A 21,978-nucleotide genomic window follows, 5' to 3' on the forward strand; every position below is an offset into this window, starting at 1 on the left:
CCTTTCTAACACATGTCCTCATAAAGATGCTGTCAAAGGCATGGATGTGCTGCAGAATTCCCTACCAAGGCTCCTAAGGATGAAATCACCTACCTACAGGTTCACACACCTTCTTATGCTCAGCAACTGCTTTGCCAAAAAACAATCAGCATATATCCAATACAGACAACTCAAAGGCTTGTCAGCAGTCTGACAACACGCAGGTTTATTGAGACAACCACAATCACATTCCTCACAGCAGCTAATAGAGAAATTGTACATCAAAAAGAGAAGTCACATCCACAGCACCGACCAGTGTATGATTCCTTAATGCTACAGGGAGGTGTCAGAAAAATGTTTAAGTGCCACAAAATATTAAATTGCTACCAAAGCTCCCATTTGAAGAGTATGCTGGGATCCACATCATCTAACTCAAGCAGACTCACGCTGAAGAACATTCTCTGATCCTCCAGAGAAAAAGGAGGTACCGTGAAGTGATGCACTACTTACACAGCAGGTAGAATATGCCTTCCTCTGCTCAGCAAAATCCTGATGCACAGGATCACAGTTTACACATTCCCTTTCCCAGGTGTTTTTGCTTTATCAGTGTTTTCCATGAAATTGTTATTTCTGCTCAAGGCACAATTGACTCTCTGCTCATTTTTGCTCCTGCTTTAGCTTCTACATGACAATTTAAAAAAATAATAAAAATAAGGCAATCCTTTATTTTTTATCTCTTCTTGAAGTCTTATCAATAGCCTCTGGACACTGGTGTTTGTTGGTGTTTTCCTGAAGCCTCTTCAGGAATCAGCAGCTTTTGGAAAGATTCTCTCTTTTATCTCTTGGTTACATTTTCACTTGTCTTTTAAAATAAGTTTGGAGCCCTAGTAGCCATTATTGTGCAATCCAAGAGTATAATTTCATTTTGTGAGCCAATTATTAAAAAAATAAGAAAAAGCCAAAATATTTAATATGCAAATAAATTCCTCTTACTGTATTTTAACTGGGGAAGGGAGGTAGGGAGAGAAGAGACTAATGTTTAAGCTGTGAATACTTGTGGCTGCCAACCCTTTCATCCATCCCACATGCCAGCACAGCCCTGTTACATTATTTGCAAACATCTGATGCAATGTGAGACCTGTACTTTGTACATGCAAACCACAGAGCTCTCTCTAACTGCACATAACTCTGAAGGCACCCAGGTATCTTTTCAACAACCCCAAAAACCTGACTGGAGGTGTACGGAAGCCTCCTCCCTTTTCCAACACTGCAGACAGCAGAGTAACAGTGCATTTCTGCTCAACTGCTGCAGGAGTTCTGGATAAGCTGAATTCTCCTGCATGAAAATTAAGAGCAGCTGACAAGTGCCTCCTTAGGAAGGTCACAACTCCATGCATCAAATATCAAAGTGGCATAAAATCACGGATGTGCTTTGGTTCAAATAACGAATAATGCACAATCTCTTCACATGCACTAGAGAACAGTAACACCACTGCCTTCGGCAAAGCTGCTGCTGCTTTCATATATGAAAAATCTGAATCTGGCTTCTAATCTTGAAGGTTTGCAGACTTCTTCTGTCATTCCTTCAGCAGTACTTTAAATCTGTCTTGCTGACATCCCATAGCCACAACGCACATCCATGCCATATCACGCTTTCCAATCAGACTTGTGCATGTGTGGGAGGCAACTATATCCCCAGTGCAGGCCTTCAGGAGAAATGCAGACTATTAAAAGCATTCCTTCCAATGTTAAGCAGGATTCTGCCAAAAAACTTAAATATAGCTGGTCAGCAGCCTGTACATTGGTTTCTCTGTCTGCACCACGAATGTAACCAAGCTGGTAGCTGGTTAGAGGTACAGTCTGTGGATCTGGGATCATCTCTTGGTGCAAGACAAACTCAGTCATATTTGCTGCCATCAACAGAGTATCCAAACGTGTCTGTGGCTCTAGGGAGGCATTGAGTGGGTGTGCACTATTCAGCTTCAGGAGCAAAAGAGAAGAAATTGTCTGGGGTTGTTTATCCTCTAATTTAAGGCCAGGGTTTTAAAGGTGAAGAAATGAAGAGCTGCCTCCCAGCACAACTTTGCAAACTGAGATGAGGTGAGTTTTTCTTCAAAGAGTTGGATGGTTTACTTTTCTACCCCTGGATACTGCCCTCTCCTTTTCCTGGCAATGCTGACGCAAAAATATCACTAAAACAACACAAGGGCCAAACAATAATTAAAACTTTCCATCACATTGCACTGACATTATCAGGCCGTGGGTGGATTCACTGACACAGTAGTGGAAGTAAGAATTCAGCATTGGTTCCATTCTTTAGAGATGCAGTGCTGCTGGCACCCAGACAGAAACGCCTACAAGTCTTGAGAGAATATGATAGTTGACCTAAAATATTTGTATACACTAGGTTATTCAAACAGTTTTCAAAATATTTCTCAGAGTGAGCCTTATTTCAGTTTGATCTCTGGCTCCGTGCTCAAGAAACATCTTGCACTTAATTGAGAATTTGCTGGGAATCTAGATTTTATCCCAGCACTGAATGCTTGGCCAAGGAGATCTAGGGTCTCTGCCAGCAGAAATATACACTGCAAGACAGGCTGCCTAGTGTGTTTTACCAGTGCCCCACCACACGTTGGACTGATTTGAAACCACCAACTGCAGTTGTATTCCCCCCAAAAAACCAGTTAAATGTGGCACATTTCACCAGGAGCCACCTCAGAAGGATTTTAATTTATGTGGAAAATTTTGTCATGTAATCTTTATAGAGGGGGGAAGCAATAGCTCCCAAAAAGACTAGAGAAAAACCCCCAGCCTGTACACAAGTGTGTCTGGACAGCCATTTGCTCTCATTTGGCTTTATCTTTCTTTGCACACATGCCTCCAGATAGAAACACGGAAGTCTTGAGCTTTCTTATCCCTTAGAAAAGAAGAAATCTACAAAATACGTCCCTTTTTGCCATGACAACAACCAAAGATGTGCTGTGGAACAAAAACGTAAGTTAATTATTTGTAAACATTTAAAGGGGAGCAAATAATAAAGGCATTCCAAAATATCAGAGCTGCCTTACGGCACAAAACAAGGGCTGGGCTAAAAGTCAGGGAAAAAGAAACCAATCCAGTAAAGCGACTGTTGGAAGAAAACTGTTAAACAGGTGACGTGCCCAGATAGCCAAGGAAAATGGCACCAGTCACTTGGGGTGATAAGAATTGGTCTACACAGAGCACAAGAAAAGGTATTTGGGGAGGAAGCCTTTAATGCTAGGGACAGAACCCAAATCACAAAGGTCGCAGACTAGCGTTAAAAAGTCAGCGCTCGCCTGCAAGAAACACCGACACATGCAGAGGCACACACGCTTCCTAGGAAACACATCTGCTGCTTTGGCAAAGCCTGGCATTTAGAGGCACCTGAAGCCCAGTCTTCCCTCTCAAGCAAGTGCCCGAAGCACAGAGCTGGGACCAGTTCTCTCCCTTTTCACTCGACCTTCCTGCTATCCCGAACTCCTGCAGGAGGTGGAAGCCCTGCAGCTCCTCCAGCCGGGTTTTGCAGGTGCCCTGCAGCTCTCTCCTGGCAAACAGTGAATCCTCACATGCACCCCCACATGCTGTCAGAGACTGAAATATTGTAATTTATGACTTAAACATTTTCTTGTAGGACTTTTAAAACTGTATTCCAAAAGCTGCAGAGAGGACTACCACACCCTGAATGGGGCCCTGACTGAGGCCTTACACAAGGGAGACAAGATGAAATAACAACTCAGGGCTGGGGACATTCACAAAGCACAAGCCTAACACCTCCAAGATGAGGACCACAGCCCCAGGGCTATCAGCTGCCAGGCTTGCACAGACCCTCAAACCAAGGGGTGGAGGGAGGAGAGGCTCTGGGTATCTGGGAAAAGTCTCTGGTCAGAGGTGCAGTGACTGCCCGTCCTCCACTGTGCAGAGCCCAGCTGAGGGGTCCTCACTGGGGGGGGTGGGGGGGGAAGCTTATCCACAGCAGGAGGGGTGACATGGCCCATCACAGGAGCCCCCCTCAAAGCAGACCCTGCACCAGAGCCCCAGAGATGATGCAACAGACCCTCAGTGTTGCAAGGGACAGTGTCAAGCTGGGCATTCCCACCTGGCCCACAGTGTATATTAATCCATGGGATTCTGCACTCTTGGGCGTGTGGCATCATGGCATGGCGTGTGGCAGTGTGGCCACGGTGGCGAAAAGGGACCCTCACCACCAGCAGAGCAGATGGAGGGGAGCAAGGAGACATCATTGGGACCCTCGGATGGGTGACATGCTTCCACCTAACCCCTGTCACCTCTCCCTGTTCCCCCACCCCCCCCCACACACTTCTTTTTCTATTTCTTTCTTTATTTCTTTTCTCTTTCCTTCTCTTTGCCTCTCTACTATTAAATAAAATACATCCATTTTTTGGCAACAATATTTAATCTTGTTTGGTTTTAATCTCGTTTCTGGGAATATTTAGAACCCTCTAAGTTCTTTCTGGTTTATGCTCAGAGACTTGGCTTTCTTTGCTTTTCTGAGTTTAAACTGGATCGTAACACATGCCAAGGAAGAAAGACAGCCCGGGGTCCCCAAGATACCAGGTAAAGGTATAGAATACTTAAATTAGCTCAGAAAAACCAGTGCCCTTCTCCTCCTCTGCCAGCCTCATTTTCTAGGACAACAGCGAGTTCAGGTCAGCTTTCCCAGAAAATGCCTTCAGTTGCATCCCTGCTGGGATGTCCTCAGTCTCTGGCTCCCACAGGGACAGGTGCCTGCAGCAGCCTCAGACATGCTTTTAAGCTCTGCTGAGCACACAAAATTTCCCCACACGCCTCAGCTTTACCAACAACTCTCTCTTCTCTGGTCAGCAGCAGAGGTGCTTAATTCTCATCGTGCACCAGCTGCAGAGTCTCAGGTCCCCAGCTCTGGGGGTTGGAGGATGAATGAGGCTGTAGCAGGAGGATGAATGTAGCAGGTGAGCCTTTGACTGAATCCAGCCTTTACATTCACAGTCGCATAGGAAGACTGGATTGTCAGACTTCAGTCCCCAGAGCAGTAATCCCAGGGCTGGGTTTGTGTCCTGAGCCCTTCAGAGGAAGGTCTCCCTTCCTCTGAAGCTGCCCAGAAATAGCACTGACATAAGATCGGTGGTTGACAGCCATTTTCCAAGTCATGTATTTTTCTTACCAACATTGGCAACCTGAGTTTTTCTAAGACTATCCATTTCTTCTGGATGAGGAAAAACCATCACATAAATACACATACGTGTCCAAATTCATCCCATATACAAATATACATGTTCATCCAATATGCAGCTTGGATGAAGTGCAATGCAGCTCCAAGGTTTCCAGGTTATTGTTTACTGCTAGAAACCGGGTCCTAACGCTCCAGCCCTACATCCCTTGATTCCATTTCCTCCCCTAAGGATTCACTCTGCAAACGTGCCTGCATCATTACCCAGCACCAGGACCTATCCTCCCCTTGGACCAAGAGCTGGTCCTACACCCACTCGGGCAATATTTGATGCAGAAACCCACCCCTCTATAAAATCTGCACACACCCCATAAATTCAGTACATTAAAATAAATAAAAAAACCTTAGCAATGCAAACCCATGAAAATTACAAAGAGTGCAGCTTTCTCTCTCCTGGCCTCCATGATGCAAAATGTACCAAGAACAAATGGGGCAGAACAGCTGTTCTTTTAGGAGGTGTTCCACAATCACCACTCTAGTCTCTACTGACAAGGCCTTGAATTATGTACCTCCATACCACTTCCCCAGAGGGCACCACATTATTAACCCCACAAAACACCATATTGGTTTCCCAACAGCAAGTGCAATGACTGGCACTGTTAGAAAAGGTACATGGATCTCGTTTCCTCCCTGCCCTCTCACCCAGTGGACATTAGAGAGGCTCTGACAGCTTTACAATCTGTTAAAATCCCCTCGTTTCCCAACATGGGTGCCTATCCTGGCAACTTGCTGATGAATTTAATCTCTTTTTGTTGTTTCCATTGCTAAAATGTTTACCAAGCTTCAAAACTAAAACAAACTAATTTAGGTTATAGCAGAGTGCCACCTAGTGCTAAGCAGGTTTGACTTCAAAAGGCGTGCTCTTATCTCTAAGACAATATTGACTGGAAATTCATTCTTCAGTTGTACTGGCAGTGTAAGACACCCTCTCTTAGATTACAATGAATTATAAAATTAGTCTGTGCTAATTATGTTCCTTGTAAAGCTGACAAGGCTCTGCCACTAGCGACACTCTGCAGTTCTAGGCGAGTGCATTTTCCCAGTTACATGTGCTCTGGATTGATTTACTTTTTGTCCCACCAAGAGAAAATCTAAACCCCATGGCTTAAGTGAGGACATCACACATGCCAGGAACATCTTCTGTATTACAGATGAAAGGCATTTACTGACCCCAGTAAACATCAGCCAAAACATTTATATGTCCCACAATTCCCTGAAGAGATATGAGGTGAAAACTCTGCTTGTGGGCTCTGAAAATGGGCAAGGACATAAACAGAGATGAGGGGCACAAATGTTTCCACTCCCTAAATGCATTTACTGGTGTTCCAAAGGGAGCTATTAGGTTGGCAGAATGCAGGAGCAGGAAGAAGTTCTGTGATAAGTCCAGCAGAGATTAAGCATTTCCTACTGTTAAGCTAGAGAAAATATTTCCCTGGCTTAGGATGATGTTCCCATGCTGAGACCAACAAAGGAAAAATTAAGTGTCCTTTTTTTTTCCTAAACCTTCAACACACCCAACAACAGGTGTTTTGTAAAATGAGATTTCCCAGAAAATGATACCCAGAGTACAGAAACATCACGCCCTTCTCTGGTGAGGGCTACATATGGTAATGAACAACCAGCTCAGACAGACGGTTGGGGTGGAGCACAGATATTTCCAGGAAAACACAGTCTGAGGTAAAGTATGTTTGCTGCTCAGTTCTGTCTTCCTCCTTGGGTGTGTTTGAGAAAAAGTTGAGATTAACTGACATTTATTACCAAAACCACGGCCTATATTTAGGCTAAAAGAAATGGGCAGAATGGAGCAAGAAATAATTCAATGAATTATTCTGAATCACTATTCCAGCTCTTGTCTCATCCTGTTCAGTGCTTTCCGACTCCAGCAAAGTCACAAAACGCCCCTGTCACTGTCAGCCTTGGGAGCCTGTCATAATTTATACTTATGGACCGTGGCATAAAACTTATCAAATCCTTCTGTTTCACAGGACCAACAAGACTTCATGGCTGCGTAGTAAACATTTCTAAATACAAAAAAATACACCCTTGCAGAACATGATTTGAGGAGTTGCTGCTTTTTTTTTTTGTTAAAACCAGTTGATTTTGAGAGGGATGAAACACAGCAGTGTAGGCATTTGAACCCTTTGTCTGCTGTGCAACTGCTATAGGAACAAACTGAACTACTTTCCTTGTGTGGCAACCAACAGCCACCTGCTCTCACCCAAAAGCCTCAAAAGATGTGAGAGGTGCCACTGTGCTGAGACAGTGCCCATTTTTAAGCTGTGGAAGAACTTGGTGCAAGACCAGCAGTGCTTTAGCAGGGTGTGGGGATGCCTTGAGGCCAGTGGCCTCGGGCAGACTTGCTCATAAGCACACTTTTGAAGCAATGAGCTGATCCCACTGCACACTTTTCCACCACACAAAGCTTGGGACAGGTGGCTCCAGCCAGCAAAATTTTTGTGCACTTGCACACTGTTCATACTGCACTCTGTGTGATAGAGCTCCTACCCCATGGATGTAGGGTATGAAAGTGCCCTGTCTTTTAAGTCTTAAAAAGTCCCCTCACTCAAAACCTAAAACAATAATTAAGATGAAAAAAGAACTGTGGCTGATTCTAATTATTAAAAAAAAAAAAAAAAGAAAAGAAAAAGGCAAGGATGCACTCTCCCCACCGTTTCAGGATTACACCAGCATCCCCCAGAGAGCCTGTATGCTTCCCTAACCTCAGCAGCCCACCATCTCCAGCACGCTGCAAGAAATGAAACCTCCACAGCTGGTTCAGCTCTCTGGTCCTGCAAACCCTGCTTGAGGCAGAGAGAGGATTAACTCCATCCCGGTTAGAGTAAAACGCAAAATGCTCCATCTCCTCCTACAGGATGCCGAGAAGGAGGCAAAGTGAGGTGCTGCTGCTCCCACATCCCCATTTTACTGAGAAGGAACCCACATCAGCCCAAGTGCAGCAGGTGCCACCTGCTCTTTCACCATGTGAGATTCTGTCCCACATGCTGGTGTGCCATGGAGAAACATGTGCATCTTTGCAAGTACGTGTCATCGTCACCACAAAACCTATTCTTACATGTTTTAGAACATATGAAGTAATATTTACCTTTATATCTATATGTATCTGGCAAGGCAGCACACCTCAGTTTTACAGAGGTGAGATGCCCTCAGGCTACCCACAGGGAAACCCACATGGGTGAAGCCCTTTGGGGGAAGCTTCCCCATTGAGCTGGGAGCAGCACTGAGGTCTCCAGCCTCCATCCAAAGTGTCTCCCCCCAGCCACAGCGCTCCCCATGGGGGCTCCTGAAGCTCTCTTTGCACAAGCTCAGCCACATTGAGCTGTGACTCCAGTTTAACACAAGCTCAGCTGCCTACCCAGGGCTCTGGTTTAAGAAACCACTCTCCGTAGGGAAGCTTCTGTTCTAACCAAGGACCTTTAAAACCAATCCAGCAACCAACAAAGAGTCCCATATTACAAAACTGCACAGACAAAACAAAGGGACTGAGCCCAAACTCCCTGCCTGATACCCACCAGTGGAATCCTCCTCCTCAGGATACTGCATTTGAACTGCTCCGTGAGAAATGCAACGCTCAGCTGTAAAATATTTTCTTTTTGGCAGCTCACAATCTTGTTCCAAAGGCACATGTGAAATACATTCCTGGGTAATCTTGGAGTGAAGTGGGCCAGATGGTAGCAGTCAGATGTGACTCAATTCTTCTTAAGCTCTCATATTTTCATAAATGTGTGCTTAAAGCCCTCGTGCTTCTCTCCCACAACATGTATGTATTTCAGACCTTGTTTTGGGGCAGCTGCAGACACATACAGAACTGTCACCTTCTGGCAGCCCGTGCCTCGGGGGTGAAGGAGCTGTGCACATCTGTAATGGAACAAACCATCCCCTTGCAGTTTTCATCCCATTTCCCATGGATCAAGGGGACATCAGGCAGCCTCCTGGTTTAAGGAGGGTGAGGGAGCGGAAATACTTTCTTCAGACTTTACTGAAAGGAAACAGATAAAAGAGGGGTGGGAGTGGAAACTGGTTCCATTTGTTATATCAGCTGGAGGGGAGGTAATGGCTGTCAAAATGGCTGAGGGAATGGCTGTAGAGTCTTTTATCTTAAGGCTTAGGCTTGTTTTTCTCAGAAAGACTAAAATGCCTGATTTTTGTCCAATTAAACACGCATGCAGGCCCTCCCCTCCTTCCGGATGGTTTCCTTTTGGTTCTTATTTTATTTTCACTTATCTAGCCCAGGCATCTGAGTCATATCCCTGGTGTCTAAATGTTTCAACATTGACTCCAGTGTGGCAGAGCTGAGGGTGAGTCCGTGTGGTTCTCACTAAAACCCATCGCCGCAGGAGGATCACTACTGAGGGTAGGACAAGGAAAATCCCTGCCAGCCCAGATGGCAGCTGTCAGAGCAGGGCTAGGATGGTCCTGGCCCTGCTGTGTGCAGGACTCCTCAGCCACCTCACAGCAGTTTAGGATGGCAGCTCTGATTTCACACGTTCATACAGACAGACCCCTCCATAAACCTTTTTTCCATGAAACTACAGTTTTTCAGGGCTGCTCTCTCTGACAAGAACCTTATTAGTACTCAGCCATTACAACCTCACATAATCATGGTCCGTACAGAAGAATAAACTACTTAATTCAGTAACAAGCCTGTCTTTCCCAGCCAAGGAGAAGCAGAGTGAGAGTTGTCTGTTAAAATGGCTTTTCTGCCCATCAGAAGAGTTCAGCAAAGGAATTCATACAAGCCTCCCTCCAAGGCCCTTGGCTAAAAATTTTATAGGTGCAGTATATTAAGAAGAAAACAAACTATGTTCAGCAGATACCTACAGCCTGCCCTGGCAAGCATGCCTGTGGAAGGTCTGTGTCTGGATTTTGCATTTGATGGGAAATGGGATGTTGGCAAACAGAGCCCACACACACCCGCTCCTGTGCCCTGCAGCCTCTCTCCTGGGACACCCCTGCACAGCCAGCAGCACCAGCCTGGCTGAAGCTGGTGCAAACCATGACAACATGGACATGAGCACATCTCACTTAATTTAGAAGGCCTAGCCTTCCTCCTTCAGTGGAAAAGCTGAATGGAAGCAACTTGTTCATTAGAAGTATATTGCATAAAGAAAATTCCAAACCAGCACAAACGTTTGGCCCCACGCGGCAGATGATCAGTCTGAATTTAACTTCCACGGCAGAGTTCAGCCTCCCTGGGGGTGACTGGGAGCAGCTGCTCACTGTGGAAGGGCTCACACTGCACACACACAAGCCAGCTTTGGCAGTGAAGTACGACCTGAGGATCCCACACCTGCACCTCACCAGGGTAATGGTTTTTCATTGTCTGCAAGGAAGAGGCAACTGGAGAAAGAGTTTAGCCTGGAGAAAATAAAGCTCAGGGGGGACCTTATCACTCTCTACAACTGCCCAAAAGGAGGTTTTGTAGTGAGGTGGGGTTTGGACTCTTTTCCCAGGGAACAAGTGACAGGACAAGAGGAGAAGGCCTTGAGTTGTGCCAGGGAAGGTTTAGATTGGATAGCAGGAAAAATTCCATCACTGAAAGAACTGTCAGGGAAGTGGTGGAGTCACCATCCCTAGAAGCATTTAAAAGATGTGTAGATGAGACACTCGGGGACATGGTTTAGTGGTGGACTTGCAGTGCTGGATTAATGGTGGGACTCAATGGTCTTAGAGGTCTTCTCCAACATAAATAGTTCCATAGTTCTAGGATTTAATATGTTGCTGAAGGTATTTTTTGAGATTTCTCTTGCCCTTCGCAGTTTCTTGGCAAAGCTGGTTGCAATGCAGAGATTGGGCTGGAGAGAAGTGTTTGCTCACAAGCCAATGTGGCGACAGAACATGGTCAGTGCTAGCAGGATACCCATGGCATTCCCTCCCAGATAATGAGCAGCTGAAGCCTGAGAGACCAGCTATGTCAAAATACAACTTGCTAATTAAAAAATCCAACAGCAACAGCAAAAACCCAAGCCATCACCGTCACCACCACAAACAGCACTGCCAAAACCCCGTCTCTAAATATTCTTGAGTGGCAAAATCCTATTTCCACACATTCACGGTTTACTCCGGTGAAAAAGAGAAAGAAACACCTTTTTGGCAACTGTCTGAAGTAGAGATCCTGATAACTGATACCATTCACCATGGGGTCAAAGTTTTAGTGGAGAGATTATAAAATCAATTTCTACCTGAAGCAAATTAAAATACCAGATGTTCTGCAAGTGAATGAGAAATAAAAAATATGAAAAATATGTGCAGAACATGATATATATATTGTTTTGAAAATACTTCCCAAGTTAAAATGTAACTGAGCAGCACTGCTTAGTTTCAGTGTTACTACAAGCCTACAGAGGCAACTTAGGTAATCACAGCTGCAACAAAGGTACTGTAAATTAATCCAAGTATTTCACCAAGAATGGGAAAAATCTAATTTAAAAAATTTCTGAAATGTGTTTGTAGATGTAGGGTTTCCAAAGCTCCAACATGAGGAAGAAAATAGTCTTCCTGCGTATCCTCCTGTCGTCAGAGGGTACAGGCACTTCCCAGGTCTATGTTGGGAGGTGTGAGCATCTTTCCACCCAGGCAGATTTTCACCTTCTGGTAAGACAGACAGCAACACAGCCAGTCATCAGCCCAGCTCCAATTTGTACTGAGCTGGTGGTCAGAGGTGAATTAGGGACACTATAACACAGCTGGAAAAACAGGAGTGGTCACTGCTACAGAATGTCCAGGATCTCATAGGTGAAGGTAACCTGCACAGCCTGTATCACAGATGGGATGTTCAGGAGAGCACTGGATGAACAAGTCCAAAGGCTTGAATATGTGTTTCCTTTAAGGGCAATGGTCAAATTAACCATTATTAGTTTCTGTATGTTAAGGAAAGTGCTATAGCAGAGCCACAGAATACCTGAGGGAGGGAAGATATTTGAAACCTGCTTGAATAGAAAAGGAAAATAATGAAATCCAAGTCTCCCACAGGGTGCAAGGAAGGGAGAGGGTAGGATTTCTGAGGAGCAGAGGGCTTGTATCCACAGACTGACCCCACGAGCTCTTTTTTTAATAGAATATATTCCTGGATGGATATAAGGGAAATCTTTTAGGAAAGTCTGCCTTGTAACAGGTTGTGACAAAACACTGCCCAACATTCTTCCTACTACCTCTTCACTACTAGAAAAGAAAAGACCCTTTTGAAAGGTCAGATTCTTGTAGTTTAGAGATTGAGAATCACAAACCCACCATCTAGCCTGCAATGCACTGTACTGGCGAGCACACTCCTTTGCCAAGAGAAGTAGGGTAACCCATCCATGCAAACCCTCTTTTACAGCTTTCTCCCTCCTTTCAGTTTTCAAATTACTCAAGAATTTCAAACTACTCATTAATTTTATTTCCTAGAACATAATCACTGTTGAACCAACCCAACTGCCTATGCCAGTGTTTGGAAACCACTTGTCTGCTATCATTAATAAAATCCAGGGGTATAAACCCCTCTTTTTCGTTTCAGTCCTATGAGATCACATATTTCCTTCCTGTAATCAACCTTTCCACTTCAAACTTAAGTTGGTACCCAAGACTCTTTTTTAATGCTGGATTAGAATTTGCCTGGTGTGAAATTTCCATATTCATGATAAGAAAGGGAGGATCTTTTTCCAAATGAACGTCAACAAAAAGCTGCAAGTTCCTGTGCAGCACTACAAGTCAGGGGGCAAGAACTGTAATTACATTAATTTACATTGTATATATATACATGGGCAGTGGTTGGTGCATGTGAACCAAAGAGATGCAACAATCAACATTACTCAGCCAAACAAGTGCTAAAGCCAAATGAGTGTAATCATCACAGCTAAATACTTGCAGCAGAAACGGTGTGCCTGTACTGCACTGGGCTTTTAGCTGGCACCACCATTTTGATGGGCTTTTTCTCACAACCATATCCAGTAACTGTGGAGCCTCACTCCTGCAGTGTTTCATCAAATCATCACCTGTAGCTGGAGTGATCCTGGATCACAGGACAAAACAATGCTATGTTTTACTGCTGTTTAAATGGGGCTCTGCCCTGAAAACCACTCTGAACTGAAACTCCTTGAGAACTACTGGGAACAAACCTCATGAAGGGCCTTTGAAAATGTGAAGAAGCAAAGCAAAACAAACAAATCAGGATAAGGGTAACAAAAGGGTTGCATGTTGGGCTGATCAAAACCTTGCTTATTCCTTTGAACACATGATACTCATTCCTTCTGTTCCACACACATTCCACTGAACACACATTTCAAAGCGACACGGCACATCAGATGTGCAGCAAGACCACGTGTACAGAGCACAGCAGCCCCAGGCCAAGCTCTCTGCAAACACAGCTCCATGCAGATGCATCCAGCCTGAAACTCATAAGCCGATTCCCATGATTTCCAGCGAGACAAGTTTTCAATTCAGCAAAAAGCTGGACTGTCAGCTAAGCCATTTATGGCAGCTCTCCCCATCTGCAGCCCTTCCCCCCTGCACAGACCCTCCTTCTGCTCTTTGCTGCACAGTTATGATCAGTTCCCACAGGGTGATTCTGGGGAGACAGTGCTTGCAGCGGGAGATATTATAACTGGCAATAATTCAGGACCTGAAAATGGGACACAGGCCATAGTTCCCCTTGGTCTTTTCTTACAGCACAGCTAAGCCAGAATTTCTATCACGCTATCTGTGACATTAAAATCTGTGACGTTGGTCAGGCTCCAAAGAGATGGGGGGAACTTAAGAATAAACTTTCCAGTCAAACCTGCGTCAGTCTTTGTGTCAATGTGTTCCTTCACTCATTTCCAGTCAAACAGATTTAAATCCATGGAAGAATGAAAGAAAAAAGTAATATCAAAGCAGTAAATGAGAAGGCTGCATACCAAACCCTCTTCTTCCCTTTCCGAGAAATTGATGGATTGCAATAGCCAGTGTGCTGCTGCTAAACTGCAAATACTCCAGGAGAAAGTAATCCAAGGAAGTGAAACTGCTGCAGGAACACCACTTACATTGGCAGTGATGAGGTATCATTTGGCAAAGCTCACCAAAACACCGTGACCTGGACAGTGCTCGGTGGAGCGGTGGGTGGGAGAGTCTGCACAGCCACCTCCTGCCACTCCCAAAGGGGTACACACCAGCCTGTGGACACAGCCAGCCCATGGAGCCTCCAACTGCAGCATCAGCACAGAGAAACATCACCTGGACAGCTGAAACCTTGGTCAAAAGTTCCAGAGACATGAGTCCTAGGCAAGCTGAAGCTGTTCCCCTCTCTCCTGTTAGGGAGAACGAATCTCATATAATTGCTGGAAATAACCTGGAAGGTTGTCCTGTTCTTAAGAGAGAAAAAACATTCTGAAACATTATGTGTAATTGAATGAAAAATCTATCAAAGCAAGAGGTCTACTCAGGGAAAGACGTTTCAGAGGTACAACCCCAGGAAAGCCACTGAGAGAGCAATTTGGAAGATAATTACTCAAGCAGTTTGTGTGTTTTTGTCTTTTTCCCAAAAGAATTATTTAGTCTAATACAAAATACTCCAACATAAGCAGAACTTCTATGAACACCCCCACAAAACACAATGTAAGCAGATCCATATGGTCCTGGCAAAGGGTGGAATGGACATCTGTCCTGAAAAATCCGTCATAGGTATGCTTTTTTGAAAGTTTAAAATGCTTCACATCTGTTTCCTTCCCAGCTGGCAGAAAACCCATGGAACTGCAGACCTCCTGATTTGTGAATCAATCTAAAAATGCATTACAGCTTTTGACATAAGAAACCCAGCTTTACATGCTCAATTGACATTTCATTTTCCCTTTGCCAGACTTGGGGCAAATGGGATCCTTTCAGGAGCCCTGTTTATACAACAGCCATTTCACATTAGACAGTCATGAAAATCTCTGTTTAGCATTAGCAGTGGAGGACACCTGTGTCTGGACAAGATGTTGACTCTCCCTCTGCTCTCAATTCTGTGTTGTCTGGTTCTTCAAGTAAAAATTCTAACCAACACAATGCTGAAAACAAGGTTTTCCACAGAAGTTCTGCCCAGGGTAGAGTCTGTAGCATCACTAGGAAAGAGAATGCCCACCCATAGATGGGTGCTGCCCATCCCCACCTCTGGACCAGAGGAAACGTAGCACAAGCATCTTTGGCATACAGTGGGCTACTCTGTGCACATGCTCCATAGCTCTGCTCCCTCCGCTTTTGCTGTCAGATGGAAAACTTTTTGCCTGCTTTGCTAAAGCCAAAAGCTTTGGCTATGATTTTGTTTGTTTGTGGGGTTTTTTGGCTTGTTTCCCTGAGCTATGAGGTGAGCCCCCAGGCCTCCCTGATGTAGCAACACCACCAGGTTTGTTCCAAGTTCCTTTTACTTAAGACATACATAGTTTTGTAAATTCCCAGTTCTATCATCAGTGTCCCCCCAACACCAGAGATACTCACCGAGAGAGTATGAAATGCCAGGGATTTTCATACTTACATCCTGGATAGTGTTTGAAGCTGTATCCATTGTTTGACATACACAGCTTAGGACTTTCCTCTTCCAGGATTTTCCTGTATGCAGCTATAGGTGCATAGGAGGGTGAGAGACCTAAAAAGGAAAAAATTATTGCCAGTGCAAGGACTGATCTCTGATAGAGCTGGGGGGGGGAGAGGGAAAGGGGGACACACACACACACACAGATGCTAAGTGTATTGACAAGAGTGCATTTAAAGGAAGCTGAGATAATTCTAAAGCAACATGAAAAGCAGATGTCACCTCTTGCTTGCAGCCTGGGAGGGCAGTGATGAGGGTGGAGCCTTGTGCTGTGTGAGAGAGGATTCAGAGCAAGGTCAACTGGCAACACAAGCAATGCATGACAGTAACACAGCACTGCTGAAACACCCGCAGAGGGGAACAGAGCAGATCAAGAGCTCTCTGGAGCACTTGTTGGGCTCACCAGACAAAAGCATGTTCTAGAAATAGTAACCAACCTAAAGGCACTTACCAAAAAATTAGGCTAGGACAAGGTAACTGACTATGATTCAGGCAGCCTCCAAGAACTTAGAGGAAGTTGGTTTCTTTTACAAGGAACCAACAAGTGTGGTGGTTATCTGAGAGCAAAGATAATGTGACCCACACAGAGCTACACAAGAGAGGCTGCTAACAAGGCATGGACCTTGCTGGCCCTGCCAGAGATCACTTGGTTGGTGAGAGCTGGGAAGTGTCCAGAGGTGCCCTTCTGAAAAGGATACTGGGCTGTAAAAATCACAAGGACATACATACCCCTTGGAGATGTAGACCATTTGTAGATTTTGGTTCCTTAGAAGAACTTTTTGGAAGGAAGCTGTTTTCTAGAATTGTTTGGTAAAACTAAAACCCAGCCAAAATCTCCATAAACTTGCTTCCTCAAAACCACCTTTTAACCATCCAGTACATCCAACAGAAGTGAAAGCTTTTGCAGGCTTTAGCACACAGACAAAACCTAGTGAGGGAAATTTGGCATGTGTGGTGAGGAACCAGTGTAGGAAACAGCTCTGGTAAAACCAGTTCCACCAGTGCCCCTCCTCTCCCAATCCTCTTGCCTTACCATTCTGTTGGGAATGCTTTTTATTCCGTGCTCCTAAATGGTCTTAATTGACTGTGAAGTCATCCACACCTCTCTTTCAAACCACAGAAAAAGGCCTAGAGCAGCCATATCCATTTGATGCTTGCATATGTGTCTGTGCACACAAAGCCACACCATGCACGTTAAAGACATTAAAATGTGTACACTGGCCAGGGTTCTAAATGGTATAATCCTACTGTAAGCAGTTTTTCAGTCTCAGTTGATTAAAGTATTAGTACATAAAACATCTGTCAGAAATAAAGATTAGGCAATGGGCTCGGACTTGTTCAGGAGGAAAGCAAACATGCAGCACAAATATCTCTCAAGGAAAATCCACCTCATGTAATATTAACCCTTCCACTGCCAAAAGCCCACATTTTATTGGCATGAGGCTGTGGAAATGACAATTTTTTGTTTGGTTGATTTGGCCAAGCCTAAATTTCACAAGGACATTCTACTTACTTCATCCTGATTCAACTGAAATTCTGCACTGAACTGAAGGAAACATAAAGGGACGTAACACATCTTATGTGGTGAAGCACAAAGCAGAAAATACAACATACTGTTCAGCATAGACTGTAATCAATATAGCAATCAAAATATAATTTTTGCTTCCTCATTTTCATGGACAAAATCAGAATCTATGTTTTCTAGGGATGATTTAAAAAAGAAAGAGGCTAGAACTTGACATGCATCATACATAAAAACTAGTTCTTGTTATTTATAATGAGAATTCCAGCAAGATCAAACCTAAGAAACTCATTGTTCATCACTACCCACCCACATCCCCAGTCTGTTCCTCACCTATCCTGAAACTTCCATTGGAAAAAAACCCCATATGTATATGTGGTCATATCCACAAAACCCAGTACCACATGACATGATTCACCCCATAGGGACGCAGACTGCAAGACTCCATAAGCAGGGCACTCCACAACTTTCCAGTATTTTACTACTACACTATACAAACATTTTAATGCAGACTTTGAATTAAAGTTTTCCATCATGTGAAATGGGATGTTGTTATAGTTTTACACCCTCAGTGGTGCTTCCACCCTGAACTTCATCTCCACAGAACAAATACCATCACTGCAGCTTCCTGAACTGACAGCAGCTGCTGCTGTCCCAGGTGACGAGAGTGAGGCTTGGAAGCCCTGTCCTGCCCACATCACATGAGAGGACTCAAAGACCAGCTTACCTACTCTTCAGGAAGACTCCTGCCTTACTGAGAATTCCAGGAGAAGAGGGAGAAAAAGCATCGAGCTGGAGAGAAAGGGAGTGGAGCGTACAAAAGCACAGCACTGCACAGCTACAGGCGTGCTGAGAACAGCACAGCAAGACCTTAGGACATCTGCTTGTTGCTCATGGTAGAATATTCTCCTGGCATCAGCATTCTCCTGACAGTTTGGTGGAAAAGAAGAGCCAAGGCTTCCAGACAGACTCAGGGTAGCAAGGATGGTTTTTGTTTGCCTTTCCTTTAAGTGAGGATAAACAGGAGGTATTTGTCTATCTTGCAGGTTTCTTCCTTCTGTACCTCACCCCTCTCTTTTGTGAAGGACAGAAACCAGATGCAAGAAATGCAAATGATGCAATGCTTTTGAAAAGACAGAATCTCTCACAAGGAATACATTCAGCATATTGTGACCTTCTGCATCTGCAGCTCAACAGAGACTATGAGGAACGGGGAAACATTGTGGCATTTAATACATTATGGCCAAAATAAGCTTGTACTTCCCTCATGACTTCCAGAAGAAAGCTTCTGGGCAGAACCCTGGAAGGCAGACTGCACTTTGCAGCAGGACAAAAACCTATTTGCAACACTCTGCCATCATCAATTAGCTACAGAAGGATAATGCCAGTAAGCTGTTCATTGAAAATGGAAAGGGGAAACATCATAGAATTTTTGAGACATAAACAAGAGTAATATTCAGGTCTGCCAACACATTCATGATGCTGAGTTAACTTAATTTTAGACAGCTTGGGAGGTTATCAAAAAGCACACGTTGAGAAAGTTCTTTCAAAATCACAGACCCAGACAGCAACTGTGATGACAGAATCCATTTTATGTGCAGAAGAAACCAGAACAGATATGGAGAAAGACACTGCAATATTTTATTTTGATTATTTTATTTTTTTTAATCTTCAAAGTTTTCTGCCTTGAGACAGGAATGCATGATAGATAGAAATGGCTCAAATATCTTCACATGAAACACTCTTAATCATAATTCATTCACAATTATTTTTCTAAAACATCTACAGTTACATAATCCCACCCACTTCCATCCATTATCACAGATTTAATTATTTGTTAAACAGTAGTTGCCAGCAATTGAAAGCTGTAAGGCTTTTTGCATATTAGTAGAGTCTTCTGAACTACACAAGAATATCACAACTCTAACTCTCACTTACATGGCAACCCCAGGTGACAGATGTTCCAAAGAGAAATGTGTCGCTTATGTGGAGTTCATAAAAATGACAGAGAGCTCTCTGTGCCTCGTTAGCTCTACTATCCTCTCTCCTTTACTAAGATTATTTTCTAAACCTACAGCATATTCCTCATTTGTAACCAAGAACTTTGATGAGCTGATGAACTTTATCTTCCACTGCTGCTATTTGGCAAATTTGCAAGTCAGGCATACTAGAGCTCTCCAGTAAAACTCTTTGTACAGAGCACAGTTTAAACAGATGGGTTGCTTGGAATCCATATCTCCCTCCATCTGAAGGGAACTACTTTGAGGTTCTCTGGAACTGTTGTAAACAAGAGGATATTTTTTTTCTATATATATATGTGTGTGTATATATATATTTATATATTTTATATATAAATGTTCTAAATGTCCTTTGGGAGTCCATTTGTTTTTGTCTTTCCAAATGATGACTAAATACCTGATCTGTAGCATTTCTCCTGAGAAGATACTAGTAAGGGAATGACAGTTTTGATGCACTTTGGAATGGCACAATCACGTAAACGCTTGCACAATTAAGACTTATGAACTCATCCAAAGTTTCTAAACATGATATTCTAACTAAGAACTAAAATACCAGCACAATGCAGCAAGTTAAAAAAGAAAATTCTATGTAATCAAAATATAAACAAGTACATAGGAAATGGATATCTGCCAGTAAATCTATATCTTTTTTAAAGTAGGAAATGTATGCACTTAAGAAAAAAAATGTAGCTATCTGACAAACTTCGTAAAAAAAAGTACTTTCCAAATGCATAACAAATGCCAAGATATCCCGTAACTGGCCAGGTATAGCCACATGAGAGCTGCATGGCTTAGAGCAACCCGGGCAGGGGTGGGGTGGGGTGGAAATCAAATCACAAAAACAATAGATCAGCAAGTCTAGGGAAAACAAAAAAATCACATCATCATCATCTAAATTACTGTATGCTTATATCACAATTGCTAAAGGAGATGGGAAAAAACAGAAAGTAAAGATTGCAGTTTAATGATTCTTAAGAATTACCTCTAAAAATTCAGAAGAAAAAAATTATCAACTTACTAATTCTAAGCACCAATTTAATAATTTAAGTTAACTGTATTTATATTTTTCATACTAGGGATGGAGCAAGTTCTGCTTGAAGGCTTAAAGTTTAACTCTGGAGCCCATCTGACTTCTGTGTTCTTGTCATGCTTCCTCTGCTGTTCACACCAAAGTCACTGTACAGATTCTCTCAAGTTTCCAACTCTCTAGGCAAGCAATTCTTTGAAGAGACAATTATGTCCTACAGTTTAAGTCAACTTTCAGGTCATGAAAAGTGAAACACCAGTATTTGGTTAGTCTGCTACTAAAGAGTCTGTGAAAATGGAATAGCCGACACCGTTCCTCGACAGGATTTGCCTTAGAACTAGCAGCACCCAGGGCAGACCAACTTTGAACACATCCAGACTCCAGGAGGAATTAGTAGTGTTAGAAAATTGCATATGTGTTAGATCAAGAAGGCATCGCCATACATGTGGCATTGTTACATTACTTTTCCTCTATTTTTCTCAAGAAAAAACAAAGGAAAACAGCCCTACAAAGAGCTTTTTGGTTGGTTTTTTCATTCTGTTTGTCTTTGCACCTGGAAAAAGCAGCACAGTGCTTCCCAGCTGGAACAGCTCAGTGCTCCCCATGAGCTCAGTTCTTCTAGAAAGCACTTTCACATAGTTAAGGTGGTCTACTTCAGCTAATTCTCAGAGCTAACCTTTTTTCCAGTATGTATTTCATGCCACTTCCTGACAGCAATTTCAGAACTGAAATCGAAATGGATCTATGGTAATGTCCACTACTAACTGCGACCAGATCTTGCTACAGACCATCAAGCCAGGCCCTTGGGATGGTTCCACACATTGAACTGAAGCTCAGACTAAAAATCTCACTGAAACTCAAAATCTGGAGTGGTCATGAATCTCAGCTACTCTTCCCTATTTGAACCCTCGCCCTTGTAATGAAAGCACGCACACCAAGGGAAAAGAACAACCGCCTGAGCTGGGAGCATTAAGACACCGGTGAGTTATCCTGCTGCTCTTCCGTGAGCGTGGACTCGCTGTGCTCCTCGCTCAGCTCATTGGAGGGCTCCTCGTAGCTCGGCTCAGCGGGATCCAGACTGCTCTCCTCACTGTGCTCCTCGCTGTGCTCCTCGCTGGCCTCCGCAGACTGCTCCAAGTTGCTTTCCAAGGAAGCCGGAGAGCTGCCAGTTACGCTTTCATTTTGGTTCATTTCGTTAAAAGGCTGTGGGAGGTGTGCAGGAGACTGCACAGCATTTTCACTGGCAGGGATGGGCACTTTGGTGGCACCAATATCCAGGACAATGTCATTTGGTGGCAGAGTTACCTTCTCCACAAGTTTCCACTGAATTATACTCATGTCTTTCCCTCCAGTTGAAATCAAGTGACCGTCGCTGTGAGTGAAGCTGACATTTGTCACATGACTACTGTGAGCACTGTATTTGTGACTCGGGGCCTATTGAAAACAAGCAGAAAGATAAATCACATGTTGACTAGAAGAGATCCACGATACGGAAATTTAAAACTACTAATACTATTGCTTAGCCCTTCAAGAGAGATCTTAGCTCACAAAAGAGTAAAGAATTATATTTATATTAGATTTTTCACCACAATACTTCCTCTCCTCTTTGCAACTTGGAACAGATTTAGATCTTTATAGAGAAAG

The 21,978-nt window shown here is 43.7% G+C and overlaps 1 protein-coding gene and 1 long non-coding RNA gene across 8 annotated transcripts in view; both read right to left on the reverse strand.

The window, feature by feature from the left end:
- Nucleotides 1–1,398: 1,398 nt before the first annotated feature.
- Nucleotides 1,399–10,932, reverse strand: LOC125322644. Its single transcript, XR_007202138.1, has 3 exons — nt 10,853–10,932; nt 5,416–5,419; nt 1,399–1,409 (listed from the first exon to the last, which is right to left on the reverse strand). It is a non-coding gene; the product is annotated as an uncharacterized LOC125322644 (long non-coding RNA).
- Nucleotides 10,933–18,926: 7,994 nt separating this feature from the next.
- The window catches only part of EML4 (EMAP like 4), a 149,100-nt gene continuing 146,048 nt past the window's right edge, over nt 18,927–21,978 (reverse strand). For all 7 annotated transcript variants that reach the window (XM_048296813.1, XM_048296814.1, XM_048296811.1 and 4 more), the window contains one exon: nt 18,927–21,768. In XM_048296813.1, coding sequence (XP_048152770.1) covers nt 21,304–21,768 — 465 coding nt within the window. In that variant the 3' untranslated portion in view covers nt 18,927–21,303. The remainder of the gene's footprint in view (nt 21,769–21,978) is intronic.

Source organism: Corvus hawaiiensis, chromosome 3, assembly GCF_020740725.1.
Source record: "Corvus hawaiiensis isolate bCorHaw1 chromosome 3, bCorHaw1.pri.cur, whole genome shotgun sequence".
NCBI lineage: Eukaryota > Metazoa > Chordata > Aves > Passeriformes > Corvidae > Corvus > Corvus hawaiiensis.